Here is a 16,582-nt window from a genome sequence, read left to right on the forward strand (position 1 = left end):
ATTCTAATTTGTGTTGTACAGTTATTTCATTTTTAACCTTAATTTATATTTTATTCCTTCCTAGTTAAATTTACCCTTTTTAATTTTTCATATTTATTTCCTATCTTATTCATAGCCTTTTCCTTTTTTTTCTTTAGGTCACGAGCAGTTGTCCAAGCATTTCACTGCATATCGTACTGTGTATGACTGTGTACGTGACAAATAAAATTTGAATTTAAAAACTATGGCTGTCATAACCTTTAGTTACTTTCCCATCATAAATCAGGGTTCGACATAAGGTGCATCACATCCCTCCTCCCTGCATCAGTCCTGCAGGGTCCTGCAGTCCTGTGGGCCCCGGCTGTTGGGACCCTGCAGGATCTCGTCACACTTTAGTGTCTGATGTACATGATTTAAGAATCCTCTTTTGCACACTCTCAGTCTTACTTACTCATTGTTGCATTTAACTTTTATCACAGCTCAGTCAGATTGGATGTGGAGCGTCTGTGAACAGCAGTTTTCGAGTCTTGCCACAGATGTTCGGTGTGATTTAGACCCAGTACGTGGATATTCTTTGATATAAACCATTACATTGTCTGCTGGAAGGTCAATCTCCACCTCCTTTGCAGCCTCCAACAGGTTTTCTGCCACATGTTTAGCTCCATCCAACTTGATTATCTAATTAGGTGACTTCTAAAGGCCACTGATATCACTGGGTTTTGTTTAGGGGTATCAGAGCACAGGGGGCTGAATACACAACACAATTTTCAGATTTTCATCTGCTTAAATTACTTAAGGGATCCAGAAAATGGAGCTCTCAGAAATGAGGAAAAGAAACAGACCAATGAGGAGGCTCGTGGATGCAGTGATGAAGGGCATGCAGTGGGTGAGGAAGAGGGTGACGACCTTCTGTGGGCGACCCTACAGAGAGCAGCTGAAAGAAGAAGAAACAACAGGCCAACTGACTGACCTCCACCACCAGCACCATGAGCGATGTGTGATGGGGTTTGTCATGGTCCTGAGTCTTTGGGGCTGGGGAGGTGTTGCTGTTCTGGTTCTCTGTACGGGTTTGGTCCTGACTTCATCTGAGTCCACTGATTCCCAGCCTGGGTCTCTCTGCTGTTTCCCTGTTTTATTTTGATAGTCTCCTCTCTAATTCTAATCTGTGATTTTGCTTCCTTTGATCTGGATTAGTGTCAGCTGTGGGCTGTTCCCTTTGTTGTCCGTTGTGAGCTCCCTCGTGGTGCGTGACCTTCTGTCAGCCTGTAACTCAGCTTCGTTCCAGTTTTGTTGCTTTGCCATTTCCAGCACATAAAGCTGTGGTTAAGCTTGTGTGTTATGATTTCTTCTGTGGGATCCACACATGTCTGCAGCAGCAATGCTAATGTTGCTGTCACGTGTGCGATTATGGTCAAAGGCAGTCAGCTACTGTTGCATTACCACATGTGCTTTTACTTTTGTGCAGTATTGTAGTGTTTGTGTCAGGATGTGGACACGTTTTTATAAAACCAGCCAAATGTAATCAGTAGTTCTCGAAGGCTGAAGTGCAGACTGAATGTTTAACAGCTGAAACGTGTCCTTGTTAGACAAGGAAATGAAATAATTATGAAGCATAAAGTGTGATAAACAGCATGTCTCACACATCAGTGACCCGTATGATGGTATTTGTATTCACAGCTCACAGACTGGACGTAGGAGGGGAGGCATTTTAATTTGACTCCAGTGGGCTGTAAAGCTTACATCATTCTGCTGAAATAAAAGAAGTCATGAACTGATTGTTCATGTAAACATACGGATTCATCCTTTAATGTCAGAATAGAAACTGCTGAGCAGAAAGTCTCTTTGATTTGAATCGTCTTTAAGGTCAGTGATGAATCACTCGCCCCTTTCCGATTGGCCACGTGAGTTTTCCCAGCAGACCCAGCTCTTCTTTCACGATGCTTCCCTGGTGCACGTTCCTGCCTCCTGCAGGTTTACCTTCGACCTGTGAACAGAAGAGTCAGAACAGGTGCCATCATGGCGTCGTTGCACCAAAACAAAGACAGAATAGATTCATTAGATCTCTGTGGTTGGTAGAATTAAATAATGATTATTGACATTCACATTTTAAGTATAACACAATCATTGAAATGAATTATTCATTATTACAATTCATTATAGGGAATTCTTCTGATTTGGACAACACTGTGACAGCCCTGCAATATCAGGAGCAGCTCAATAACACAAATCAGTCTGCTTGCTTCAGTGAAGTGCAGCGCTTCTGTTTGACTGGCTGTAGATAAAGAATCATTAGGTGAGAGTTTGTACAAACACAAATACAAATTAGTCTAAGAAGGTGGTTCCCAAACTGTTTCTGCAAGGCCCCCCTTTGTCCTACGAGAACCCCCCCATCGAGAGACACACACACACACACACACACACACACACACACACACACACACACACACACACACACACACACACACAGATTTTGTTTTTAAATCCCATTGCGGTTTATAATGACGTAACTCCAACACTGGATTACAGGCTCTTACCTGTTGTGGGTCATGTGACTCTTGACCAGATGCCCAGCAGCCAGAGCAGCCATCAGTGAGAGCTCTCCAGCGAGTACGGTGGCACACACGATCCTGGCCAGCTGTCGGGCGTTCTCACCTGGACAGTCCTGACTGGCTCCTTGCACACCCAGCATCTACACACACATGAACACACAAGTTATATGGCAACCAAATCCTTCCACGGATGCAGCTTTGAATGAAACAGTGCTGCTAATCCATTTATCCATGTAAGGATCTAAAAACCACACGACTGTGACATGTTTGTGTCACTGTGCAGGTACAACAACAGACTGTGCAAACTAAAAACAGTCGTCATGGAGACACGGTCCAAGCTGAAATCCAAAATGTTTTGTTTTTACGGACACTGCTGGACATTTAACATCTGCATAAAGTAAATGTGTGGCGTGTTCACTGTGTGTGTTTAATAAAAGGTGCTCGGGGACACGTGTCACTGATTTGTAATCGTCCAGACAGACACGAACTGGGAGGGAAGCAGAAATAAAAACTGTCTTTATTGAATCAAAGTCTTTTTGAAAAGAGCTTTGAAAGGATTGTTGAGGAAGCTACGCCTGCTTCAGTGGAACGTCATTGTTTTCACTTTTCCTGCTGCAGATGACCGACTGTAAACGGGTTTGCTTTGTTTCTCTCCCGTCATCTTAGCTAGCAGCCTGCTAAACTCTTTTCACGTGACTCACTGATCTACTGTCACAGCAGCGAGTTACACGACTGACAGTTTTTACGGCCTCTTACTTTGTGCTCACCCTGCAGGCTTCCCTCCTGCTCAGCTCTTCATGCACTCAGACCGTGCACCACGCATCCATCAGTCATTGTCATTACTGACACCTCTAACTGAACAATATTACATGATCCTAAACATCTAACAGTTGTGTAACCACTTCAAAATGAAAAGGACTGCCCAGTGTTAACTGTTGATCTTCGGTTGCTTGACATGCTTGATGTGCTCGTACCTGCAGACAGGCCTGTTGTGGAGGCAGGTTGGTCCCTCCTCCTACAGTGCCCAGCTCTATAGATGGCATAGTACAGCAGATGTGCAGGTCGTCTCCTGCTGGGCCTGACGGCTCCATGAGGGTGATGCAGTTACTGCTGCCCACTGACTGAGCTGGGTCCTGTGTGCACACACACACACACACACACATTAACACAGGACACACACACACACACACACACACACACACACACACACACACACACACACACACACACACACACACATTAACACAGGACACATGGGAATAGCTGTGATGCACAGCATTTCCTCACAGGTCATTTACCTGTCCACATGCTATGTAGATGGCTGTGACCAGGTTGGCTGAATGTGCATTAAAACCTCCGATGCTTCCTGCCATGGCTGAACCCACCAGGTTCTTGTTGATGTTAACTTCCACCAGAGCCTCTGTGCTTGTTTTCAAAACCTGAAGGGAGCGAGACCGAGACAGCAGCATGAAACGCTGTCGTCCTTTTACAAACCATCAAAGCGATTCATGAAAAGTGCAGCCACGGTTTGCTTCCAATGAGCTACATCAGAGACCTGACAGGTGGAGCTGTTCTCAAACAGCGAGTCGTTGTTAAATGACAACAGGAAATACTTTAAATACTTTTTAAAATTCAAATCTTTTCAAATGAAAATAGAATTTTAGATGTGAGTGTAGTGTTTCGATTAAAGACGAGTCTCTGCCAGAAAGATGTTCTTCATGTAGGTTAAATCATAAACACCTTCATTTACAAACTGCATGCTGTCTTTGTCTAAAGTTTACATTCGTTTAATGATCGGAAACATTGGGGTGTGACAAACATAAATACACGAGGGCCAAACACTTCTCACCCCACTGTGCACACAGTAGTGATTCTTTGTGACACAGTACTGCGTGCACTCTCACAGTATTGTGTTATAAAGAATGTGATTCTGAAGTTCAGTGTTTTGTGCCGCAGAAAATAAAAAAGCACTGAATGATTGATCAGATCAACATGTTTGACTCAAACTGTGGAGGAAGATCCTGTCAGACTAAGAACAGCAGAGAGTTTAAATATCAGCGTCATTTTTCAAGTCCTCGAAACTCTTCTGGACATTCAAATAGTTTTTTTCCTGTGAACAAACTGTGGTTCAGCTCAGCAGGTCCCCCAGGAGGACACTGGAGTCTCCAGATGGGACACACCCAGTGACTCATAGGTAGCACAGGTAAAGAACTCTAACTGCACCTGGTGGGTAAAACCACACAGTTGTGCTCTGTGACGTCATCCTGTTAGAGAGACGATAAAGGTCCATCAGACTTCTGAGTGTTATGATCAATAATTTTGAACTTAGATCCTGTTTCTTCAGTTTTGTTTGACAAATTGAATCCTGTTTTCTGTCAGACTGTTTTTAACCCTTAAGGTTGTGCTTAGATTTAATACTTCTCTAAAAAGCAGAGTCAGTACGTGCATCTTCTAAAGTGAAAGTTTGCTTCACTGCAGGTTTCTGCTGAAACTCTATTGGCAGACAGTTAGTCCCAGTAAAGGTTACACAGTGCTTCCTACCTCTCTGACCACCTTGGCAGGGATGGTGGCTTCGCAGACAGCAGACTTTCCCCGGCCCTCGATCCAGTTGATGGCAGCTGGCTTCTTGTCTGTGCAGTAGTTCCCACTAACAGCCACCACCTGCAGCTCTGGGAAGTGCTGCTGCAGTAACCTCAGAGCCTCCTCTGTGCCCTGCGGGTAGATCAGATTCATCACGTATGGTTGCTACATCATAAATGCATCTGACACAGCGACGCAGGTTCATGTTGAGAAACGCTGATCCATCTAAAACAGTGTTTCCAGAAGTGCTGAATAAGAACCTTTGTTAATCCAGTATGAGTGAGCACTGGGTGATGGTGTAAGTAAACGGTAAATGGCCTGTATTTGTATAACGCTTCACTTAGTCCCTAAGGACCCCAAAGCACTTTACACCACATCCACCCATTCACACACACATTCACACACTGGTGATGGAGCTACATTGTAGCCACAGCCACCCTGGGGCGCACTGACAGAGGCGAGGCTGCCGGACACTGGCGCCACCGGGCCCTCTGACCACCACCAGTAGGCGACGGGTGATGTCGCAGAAATCCCTTTAACAAAACAACACGTGTGTTTCTCCACATTAAACGAAGCTGCAGACACGACCACAGTTACCTTAGAGATCATGTTCATCCCCATCGCATCTCCAGTCTTTGAATGGAAGCGGATATAAAGATTTCTCCCTGCCAGACCCACCAGCAGCTTCTGAAGCCTCGCAAACCTGCAGACAGCAGTCCTCCGTCACACAGGAACAACACACACTGCAGACACACAAACAGAGACTGCAGACACACAAACAGAGACTGCAGACACACAGACAGACACACAAACAGACACTGCAGACACACAAACAGACACTGCAGACACACAAACAGACACACAAACAGACACTGCAGACACACAGACAGACACACAAACAGACACACAAACAGACACTGCAGACACACAAACAGACACACAAACAGACACTGCAGACACAAAAACAGACACACAAACAGACACTGCAGACACACAGACAGACACACAAACAGACACTGCAGACACACACTGCAGACACACAAACAGACACTGCAGACACACAGACAGACACACAAACAGAGACTGAAGACACACAAACAGACACACAAACAGACACTGCAGACACACAGACAGACACACAAACAGAGACTGAAGACACACAAACAGACACACAAACAGAGACTGCAGACACACAAACAGACACACAAACAGACACTGCAGACACACAAACAGACACACAAACAGAGACTGCAGACACACAAACAGACACTGCAGACACACAAACAGACACACAAACAGAGACTGAAGACACACAAACAGACACACAAACAGACACTGCAGACACACAGACAGACACACAAACAGAGACTGAAGACACACAAACAGACACACAAACAGACACTGCAGACACACAGACAGACACACAAACAGAGACTGAAGACACACAAACAGACACACAAACAGAGACTGCAGACACACAAACAGACACACAAACAGACACTGCAGACACACAAACAGACACACAAACAGACACTGCAGACACACAGACAGACACACAAACAGACACAAACAGACACACAAACAGACACACAAACAGACACTGCAGACACACAGACAGACAGACAAACAGACACACAAACAGACACTGCAGACACACAAACAGACACACAAACAGACACTGCAGACACACAAACAGACACACAAACAGAGACTGCAGACACACAAACAGACACACAAACAGAGACTGCAGACACACAGACAGACAGACAAACAGACACACAAACAGACACTGCAGACACACAAACAGACACACAAACAGAGACTGCAGACACACAGACAGACACACAAACAGAGACTGCAGACACACAGACAGACACACAAACAGACACTGCAGACACACAAACAGACACACAAACAGAGACTGCAGACACACAGACAGACAGACAAACAGACACACAAACAGACACTGCAGACACACAAACAGACACACAAACAGAGACTGCAGACACACAGACAGACACACAAACAGACACTGCAGACACACAAACAGACACACAAACAGACACTGCAGACACACAAACAGACACTGCAGACACACAGACAGACACACAAACAGACACTGCAGACATACAAACAGACACACAAACAGACACTGCAGACACACAAACAGACACTGCAGACACACAGACAGACACACAAACAGACACACAAACAGACACTGCAGACACACAGACAGACACACAAACAGACACTGCAGACACACAAACAGACACACAAACAGACACTGCAGACACACAGACAGACACACAAACAGACACTGCAGACACACAAACAGACACACAAACAGACACTGCAGACACACAAACAGACACACAAACAGACACTGCAGACACACAAACAGACACACAAACAGACACTGCAGACATACAAACAGACACACAAACAGACACTGCAGACACACAAACAGACACTGCAGACACACAGACAGACACACAAACAGACACACAAACAGACACTGCAGACACACAGACAGACACACAAACAGACACTGCAGACACACAAACAGACACACAAACAGACACTGCAGACACACAGACAGACACACAAACAGACACTGCAGACACACAAACAGACACACAAACAGACACACAAACAGACACTGCAGACACACAAACAGACACACAAACAGACACTGCAGACACACAGACAGACACACAAACAGACACTGCAGACACACAAACAGACACACAAACAGACACACAAACAGAGACTGCAGACACACGACAGACACACAAACAGACACTGCAGACACACAGACAGACACACAAACAGACACTGCAGACACACAAACAGACACACAAACAGACACACAAACAGAGACTGCAGACACACGACAGACACACAAACAGACACTGCAGACACACAGACAGACACACAAACAGAGACTGCAGACACACAGACAGACACACAAACAGACACTGCAGACACACAAACAGACACACAAACAGACACACAAACAGACACTGCAGACACACAAACAGACACACAAACAGACACACAAACAGACACTGCAGACACACAGACAGACACACAAACAGACACTGCAGACACACAAACAGACACACAAACAGACACTGCAGACACACAGACAGACACACAAACAGAGACTGCAGACACACAAACAGACACACAAACAGACACTGCAGACACACAGACAGACACACAAACAGACACACAAACAGACACTGCAGACACACAGACAGACACACAAACAGACACTGCAGACACACAAACAGACACACAAACAGACACACAAACAGACACTGCAGACACACAGACAGACACACAAACAGACACACAAACAGACACTGCAGACACACAAACAGACACACAAACAGAGACTGCAGACACACAGACAGACACACAAACAGACACTGCAGACACACAGACAGACACACAAACAGACACTGCAGACACACAAACAGACACACAAACAGAGACTGCAGACACACAAACAGAGACTGCAGACACACAAACAGACACACAAACAGAGACTGCAGACACACAAACAGACACACAAACAGAGACTGCAGACACACAAACAGACACACAAACAGAGACTGCAGACACACAAACAGACACACAAACAGACACTGCAGACACACAAACAGACACACAAACAGACACTGCAGACACACAGACAGACACACAAACAGACACTGCAGACACACAAACAGACACACAAACAGACACTGCAGACACACAAACAGAGACTGCAGACACACAGACAGACACACAAACAGACACTGCAGACACACAAACAGACACACAAACAGACACTGCAGACACACAAACAGACACACAAACAGACACACAAACAGAGACTGCAGACACACAAACAGACACACAAACAGACACTGCAGACACACAAACAGACACACAAACAGACACACAAACAGAGACTGCAGACACACAAACAGACACACAAACAGACACTGCAGACACACAGACAGACACACAAACACACACTGCAGACACACAGACAGACACACAAACACACACTGCAGACCAGTTTACCTGCTGGTGTTGTCAAAGGCGGCTTTGATGGCCTGAAAACCGTCGGTGCTCTCCAGCCAGGCTTTGACTTCAGCAGCACGGCAGGCAGAGGGCAGTCTGACTACAGGGCCCCGAGTCATGCTGTCAGCCAAGATACGACTACGGGCTCCCCCACCCAGCTACACACACACACACACACATATATATGGTAAATATCGACACATGGTTCACAGTGTTTTCATATACTGCGTTCATGCTGTAACTCGTCCTGCAGCACATGCAGAGTAGCAGTAACAACACATGCAACACTCACTGCGATTGCTCGACAGCCGCGGTTGGTGCTGGCGACCAAGCAGCCTTCTGTAGTTGCCATGGGAACTTGGAACTGTTTCCCATCCAGAAGTAGTGGTCCAGCCACACCCACAGGTACGGGCACATAGCCAATCACGTTCTCACAGCAGGTGCCGACAACCTGGGAAACAAGGGCTGTGTTCAAAATAACTTAGTGACATTTTATTTTAAATCTAAGAATTGATGTTTGTACCAAAATAGTTTCTTAGAAAATTAATACTGTACTGGGAATCACCACCACATCCCAGTAAATAAGGTGAGAGAAAAGAACGTGAGAACTTTATTAATCTCAGAGGAAATCATTTGGTCACAGGTGCTTCAGGACAGTAAGAACAGCAACTAAAATAAGTAACACAGATACAGCAGAGCAGCTGTAATCATAAATGTCCCAACACATTACACACAGCTAACATATACAGTGGGTCACGCTGAGACGGCCCGCTCATTATACTGACTGTGTACTTTTCAGTGTGTACAGTTCTTGTAGTGTGTACGTGTGCTCCTCCTGTACGACGTGATGCTCCATCATGTTGTCACCTGTGCGACTGTAAATACACCTGAGCTTTCCTCCCACTGCTCTGTGGGTCAGGCTGCAATGCTCTGTGTTCATTAATGTTACAGTTATATTAATAATTATAAATGGTAATGATCAGTATAACTAGGCTCACATGGTCAGATGTTGCAGTTACAAGTGTTTGTTTTAATAAAGCTTCTGTTGAGTTTTTTAACCTTAAATGACCTTTGACCTTTTGTTTGATCTGTTTGGTGCCTGTTTTCTTTGTTTTACCCAGCGCTTTGTCACTTCCTGTTTATCAAAACAAACTTTACTTTATAAACAAGACTTTGCTATGATGTGTGTGAACAGTCATTACAGTTGTGTGGTGATAGCTTATAACAAAGAATGTGTAACAGGTACAACACACTACTAAAGTCTTCCTCCTGTCCTTGCCCCGTGGTAAGGCCCTTTGCTTGAAATGTTGAGGTAAGTTTGGAGCAGTTCAGGCAGAAATTAGACGACAACAGAGGAGAACGTAGTTGTGTCTCACCTTCGAGTAGTCATAGTTTGTGTACGGTAAAGAGGAGAGCGCAGAGGAACAGGGAAGCTTGGTTGATAACATTTTTCTTCTAATGGCCACGCCTCGCTCTGCGGTCTCCATGATGGCTTCCAGTTTGTAGGCAGGGATGTGTTTAGAGCTGACCAGGAGCATCACCTCAGCATCACTCAGGAAACGAGGGCCCAGCTGCAACAACCAGACTCACGGTCAGTTATAGTCTGCGCAGACCAGACACTGGGGATTTACTTTAAATACATGATAATAAAATAATATACAGTAAGATAATAAAATAATATACAGTAAGATAAAATAACTAAAAGACTGAAATAATTCTGAAACGTCTTCATAAACATGTCATTTTCCCCCCACAACAAATAAACATTATGGAAAACAGGTCATAGCCAGTTCATTAAATGATGATGACTGTTGGCATTGACACCATACATGCTGCTTATATAAATATCTACACAGTCCTAACTCAGCAGTAAATGCTGTGGACTACATGCACGCTGTGGTCAAACATTCACTAATTCATTGAATTTCATGGTAATTTGGTTTAATGTTACTTTGTAAGCTGCACGTCGGCCACATGATTCCTGCATCATTGGCAGAGTTTATTTAAAGTAGCTGCTGTGTGTATGAGTACTTTTGACCCCGTGTTTGTACTTTTACCACACAAATGACAGAAAATTCAAACTTGTGAACCAAATTCTTGTTTTTGAAAATCTTTCCAGTTGGAAAAAGAACAGTTCAAAGACATCAATGCGTCTGAGGTTACCGTGGCGTCCGTGACGAGTGTGTGTAAACTGCAGCTCTACAATCACTGCAGATCACACCTTTGTGCAGGTATTTTCTCTTTAAGTAGAGGTGATCTGTTTAACTTATCAAACTGCAACTGAACGAGGTGGAGGTAGGCGGGGTCAGGTCTGCTTTAAAGTGAAGGCAGTCCCGTCTTGTAGCTGCAGTTAGCTGCTCTTACTAAATCAAAAGTTGAAACTTTTTGTGGGCTTGTCAGTCTTCCTGTGATAAAGCTGAACCGTTTCAACTGAAAGGGAAACGACATGAGTCAGAAAAGATGAGGAAGGACAAACATGTCAATGGCCTCCACCTGGAAACACTTCCTGTTTGGGGGCCATTGTTTTCCCCTCTTCTCCACATTCACACCAAAGCCGCTGAGGCCGACACCCTCGACTACCTACCTGATGAGGTCAGTAACTTGATTCTATACTCTGATTGAAACGAGCTCCTTTCATTACCAACAACATAACATGTTATGTCAGCATAAGTGCGTTCAAAGCAACATAACGACCCTGAAGTCCAGCACATATACAACTGATGCCTGAGCAGATATGTGTGGGAAATTATTAGCATTCTTTAAAAGATCACAACTGATGGCAACAGTTTTAATATCGCATGATTCGAAACAAAGAAAATGACTAAACGTTTGTGGAACGAGTTTTTCGAAGACGGGCTTCAGCGATTTGCGTCTAATGGCTGACCTTAGGGTCGTTGAGGATGGTCACACAGTGGTTCAGGTCTCTGGGCTTTTGGGGGAGCATGTTCTCCGTGCTCTCAGACTTGGATTCTTCTTCCCTCGTTACAAAGAAGCTCCTTGGATGATGATCGTTGTCGGCAGCAGACAGGGGCCGGATAACCTCGTCTAGGATAACAAGGTTGAATTTGATAACAAAGCGCTAACAAGTCCGTCTGTTTTACCACTATCAGTAGACACACCTCTCTCCTCCTTATGGGCAGGTCCTGGAACAGCCATGGTGTGAGCGGGGGCGTGGCATCGTGACGTAACTAGATCCTCCCTGCAGCAGGGCTCGGATGGGGATGGAGGATTTAGGGTGTGTGTGGAAAGGGAGATGGGGTTCTTCAGTGACAGCGTGGATTCCATCTCAGCCTGTTCAAAGAAGATGTACTTGATAGCCAGCAGCAGGGCCAAGAGCAGACAGATCATTTGCTCTATGTCCATAGTTATCATCCTGTAAGGTAAGATGAAGAGGAACATGTTTCACTTCACAAAAGCACGACAACAGGAATGTCCAGGAAAACTCTGCAATTCCATTATGAACACAAACACAAAGCACAGGTGACCCTGACCACCCATCTCTTCACAGAACAGAGTTTTTGCCCTTTATGTCTCACACAGAAAGTCTCATACGTTCAGCAGCTCAACAGCATGTGCAATGCTCCATGGGGCAGTTATCACAACTGTGCGAACGTTAAATTAAAACAACCTAAACTACTGCATCACCTCGTGAGGTAGAACTGCCAAAGAGGTTTATCCGGCTCAATTCTCCTGGGTGAGAAGTGGTCCAGCTCCATGCCGACCCCGAGCATGTCCACTGCAGAGTTTATGGACAATGGTTCAGCAATCCAGCGGCTGTGAGCATGAACCATGACCAGGCCGAGAGACTGAACGTGGAGCAGAGACAAACATTACACAATTCTTCAAATAAAGACAAAGACACTAAGTAACCCGTTAGAAGCTTACCATGATCATTTTGACCCTCTGTGTTACAGGATTGGGTTTGTTGTCCTCCTCCTCCATTGCTCTGGACAAATCGTTGAGCTGCCAGATAGGATGGCCCCCCTGACTCTCGCGGGACAGCTGAACGAACAAATAACAGGAATAATCAAAGAAACCTGCACAAACATCAACATGTCAGACACATGCAGGAAAGCTGTGCCCTTACCTCCAGCAACAGGGAAACACATGCTGGGAAGAAAGTCATGAACACAAAGTAGTTGGCCAAGACAGACATGCATCCAAAGCAGCACATGATTTCCAACTGCCTTACACCTGCAAGACACCACACAGATATCCGCTCGACAACAAGTCACACCTCTATAGCATCATAATTACAGAAAGGCGTTATTCACTTTCTACAGCAACACTCAGTTTCTAAAGTCTGTCCACTATTACAACAGCAATGATAAATTCAGCGTAGTGTCCAGCTTGGTGACCTGTGGGGGAAGAAACCACACCTGGCACTAATGTGCAGTCAGACAACCTTTGATCTGATTACTAATGCAGTTATGTCCAAATGATTTCACATATAGAAGAAAACTTGTGATTAATAGTCAAACATGTGGGAAACTCAACTGGTGCTAAAGTGACCAGACATAAATACACGACAGCTTCCAGCAAGCTGTGAAAACAGATGATTCAAACAGTGCTTACTTCACAGCAACGTAAAAGTGGCTTCAGGTTACATGTAAAACAGTATGTTTGTGTCTGACATCGGTTCATGGAAACTGTGGAAAACAAGCTCAGGAACCCACAAGCTAGTCTCTCCTAATGCGAACACCCAACAGGAGCACATACCTGACATGGTTCCCACTCCGATCACTAAGCATTCCACCAGAGCATCCAAAGTAAAGGCAGGTCCAAGTACCGCCATCCCATGAGCAATGTTATCCCTCACTTCATCCTGAAAACATATGAGTGACATATCAGTTTCTCCGCTGCTGTTAGGATGTGGCAATAAAAACCAAAATATAATAGTGCATACCTGAGAACTGGAGCTCAAGGCAAACTTGGCGAGAGCGCATGCTTTGGAGAGGTCGATGAGAAGCAGAAAGAAGGGCAAAGCCTCACTGAAAGACAGGATCAAACTCTTTATCGCACGTTTCTGAAAGAGCTCCTGAAAAAAGGACCTTTTTATCGAGTGTGTCCTTACTTGAGGCCAGTGAGCTCCTTATCAAGAAAGTGAATGACAACTGTGCTGAATACAAAGCTGGAGAAGATGGTGAAAAGGCCAGCGATGCCTACAGGAAACGCAGACGGAGTCAGGTCAAAAGGGAGAAACATCACCGGCATGTCCTACAAACACACGAGCACTGATACCTAAAATATATTTGGACCCCAGCTGTCTCAGGTTCTGGAACTGGAAGTAAATATAGACGATGGCGATACAACGCGTAATGGTGAGGATGATGACGTCACTGCTCAGAATCTCCTGCAATAATAAAAAACAATAGAATTAATAGAATAAAATCGCACCACTTGTTATTATTGACACTGATCCTTTGCTCACCTCTGTTTTGGGGCAGTCGAAGTTCCAGCCACATATCTGGTCATTCCCAGTGAACATGTTCATGGACATCATGCAGACAGTGAGGGTGACTGTCCCCACAATCACCTCCCAGGGGTGAGAGGCCACCACGAGCCCGTGGGCACGGAACACGCGGGTCAGCATGCTGCAGCGGGGCTACAACATAACACATGTAAACCGAAGAGCTTCCCGAGGATGCCCGATGATAATCTGACAGTTTGAAACGGGATCGATTGGTTTGATTTCTACAGCGTCTGGTCAAAAGCGCTTAATACGTTAAGATAACAGCCCGTAGAAATGGTTACTGACAGGGTTCGGTTTTACACCACAGCTATTTTAAAGTGCTAAATAAGAAACTTTATTTATACGATTTCAATAAGTCAATTACTCATATAAACCTGCAGGTTATTGTTATTTTGCTAGTAAAATGTCGTTGTGTGAGTGACTGACTTACCTGGTAAGAAGATGATTATGGAGGTCCGATTAACAGCGCGACGTGCAGGAGATGTGAAGCTGCAGATTACACTGCGCTTCACCTCCCAGTGTCACCACACCGATGGAACCATGGCACGCTATGGTGTCATGCAGCACTTCCACCTATCAGCTCCGTCTGACGCTTCGCTAGCGTCGTTGCCCCGCCCCGTTTCCTAGGCGACAGTAGTACTAGGGCATGGCCAAAGCTAAAACAACTAATCTCGCCACACACACCAGGCTGTATGTAAAGATCACGGCATGTTAGTTAGCTGTCAGGCTTTAGAGTCCCCCTTTTATTTCTTTTAAATAAATTAAAACAAAACCTGTCAAAATTTTAAACGAATATCCTCATTTTTGGCTCTTATTTTTCTTAAAAACAAAAATAAGGTTAAAGAAATCTGGTAATTCTTTGTTTTTACATTCATCGGGCCCCAATATGACCAAATATCAAAGAGAAATTAAAAATGCTGCTGTGGAAGAGTTCAGGTCTTAGGAGGTTAAATAACACATTCTAACCGCGATGTAGTACCAATATAGCGGCACCATTTGAATCCAACGGACCGGGGTTATGGAGCGACCCTAAATACAGGAGGGAGACATGAATGAACTTAGTCCGCTCATACCTGAAGTCTGAAGTCTTTGTTTTTTATTTTAAGCAAAAAAAGTTGACGAAGCTCTAAAGCTTTTGACGTTCATATATATATATATATATATATATATATATATATATATATATATATATATATATATATATATATATATATATATATATATATATATATATGGGTGTTTTTATATATATAACACCCATATATATATATATATATATATATATATATATATATATATATATATATATATATATATATATATATATATATATATATATATGTGTGTGTGTGTGTGTGTGTGTGTGTGTGTGTGTGTCAGATTACAAAAGAGCAAATTCACTCTTTCTTGCCACAAGAGCTAAATAGTAAAGTCAATATGAACTGGCAGCTACAGCGTTGTGTTAATCCGACTGGATTCAGTTTCCACTTCATGACATCAGTCTTCACAGTCACTTCCACTTCAGCTGATTTAGGTTTGGTATTTCATTTTGCAGTATTTCATTAATCACTGTCCTGTTTACAGTTTTTGTCACTGCACTGTAGTGCTCTAAATGTAATGTATTTCATATATATAATCTTGTGTATATGTTTGAATAGCACAACAGAACATAAAATGTGGGGTCCCTATTTTATCTGAAATTACAGTATAACTATATTTACCTACTAATACTAAGGTATTTACATTAAAAGAAGGGAATAGAGTTATTTTACCTTATCTAACATCCAGGTGTTTAACAGGAAAGGAGACACAAATTGTAAGGAGTTACTGAGTAAGTACTGCTTAGGTTTGTGCATATTCTCCTTTGTCCCACAGGCCATCAGACTGTTTAACTCCTCTCTGGAGGGGAGAGGGAGGGGAGACA

The 16,582-nt window shown here is 44.1% G+C and overlaps 1 protein-coding gene across 1 annotated transcript; it reads right to left on the reverse strand.

The window, feature by feature from the left end:
- Nucleotides 1–1,676: 1,676 nt before the first annotated feature.
- On the reverse strand, nucleotides 1,677–15,193 carry hmgcra (3-hydroxy-3-methylglutaryl-CoA reductase a). The gene is made up of 20 exons (XM_085367760.1): nucleotides 15,089–15,193; nucleotides 14,617–14,790; nucleotides 14,427–14,538; nucleotides 14,260–14,347; nucleotides 14,092–14,176; nucleotides 13,905–14,010; nucleotides 13,273–13,379; nucleotides 13,071–13,187; nucleotides 12,831–12,991; nucleotides 12,305–12,558; nucleotides 12,070–12,230; nucleotides 10,562–10,756; nucleotides 9,478–9,636; nucleotides 9,186–9,343; nucleotides 5,706–5,811; nucleotides 5,070–5,240; nucleotides 3,827–3,967; nucleotides 3,503–3,661; nucleotides 2,514–2,668; nucleotides 1,677–1,963 (listed from the first exon to the last, which is right to left on the reverse strand). Exons 2-20 carry the CDS (start codon nucleotides 14,776–14,778, stop codon nucleotides 1,912–1,914), a joined length of 2,649 nt encoding a protein of 882 aa, XP_085223886.1. The 5' UTR covers nucleotides 14,779–14,790; nucleotides 15,089–15,193; the 3' UTR covers nucleotides 1,677–1,911.
- Between the last annotated feature and the right edge of the window lie 1,389 nt (nucleotides 15,194–16,582).

This window comes from Diplotaxodon limnothrissa, linkage group LG12 (assembly GCF_057381915.1).
Source record: "Diplotaxodon limnothrissa isolate DT_005_m linkage group LG12, D_limnothrissa_male_GT1.1, whole genome shotgun sequence".
Lineage (NCBI taxonomy): Eukaryota > Metazoa > Chordata > Actinopteri > Cichliformes > Cichlidae > Diplotaxodon > Diplotaxodon limnothrissa.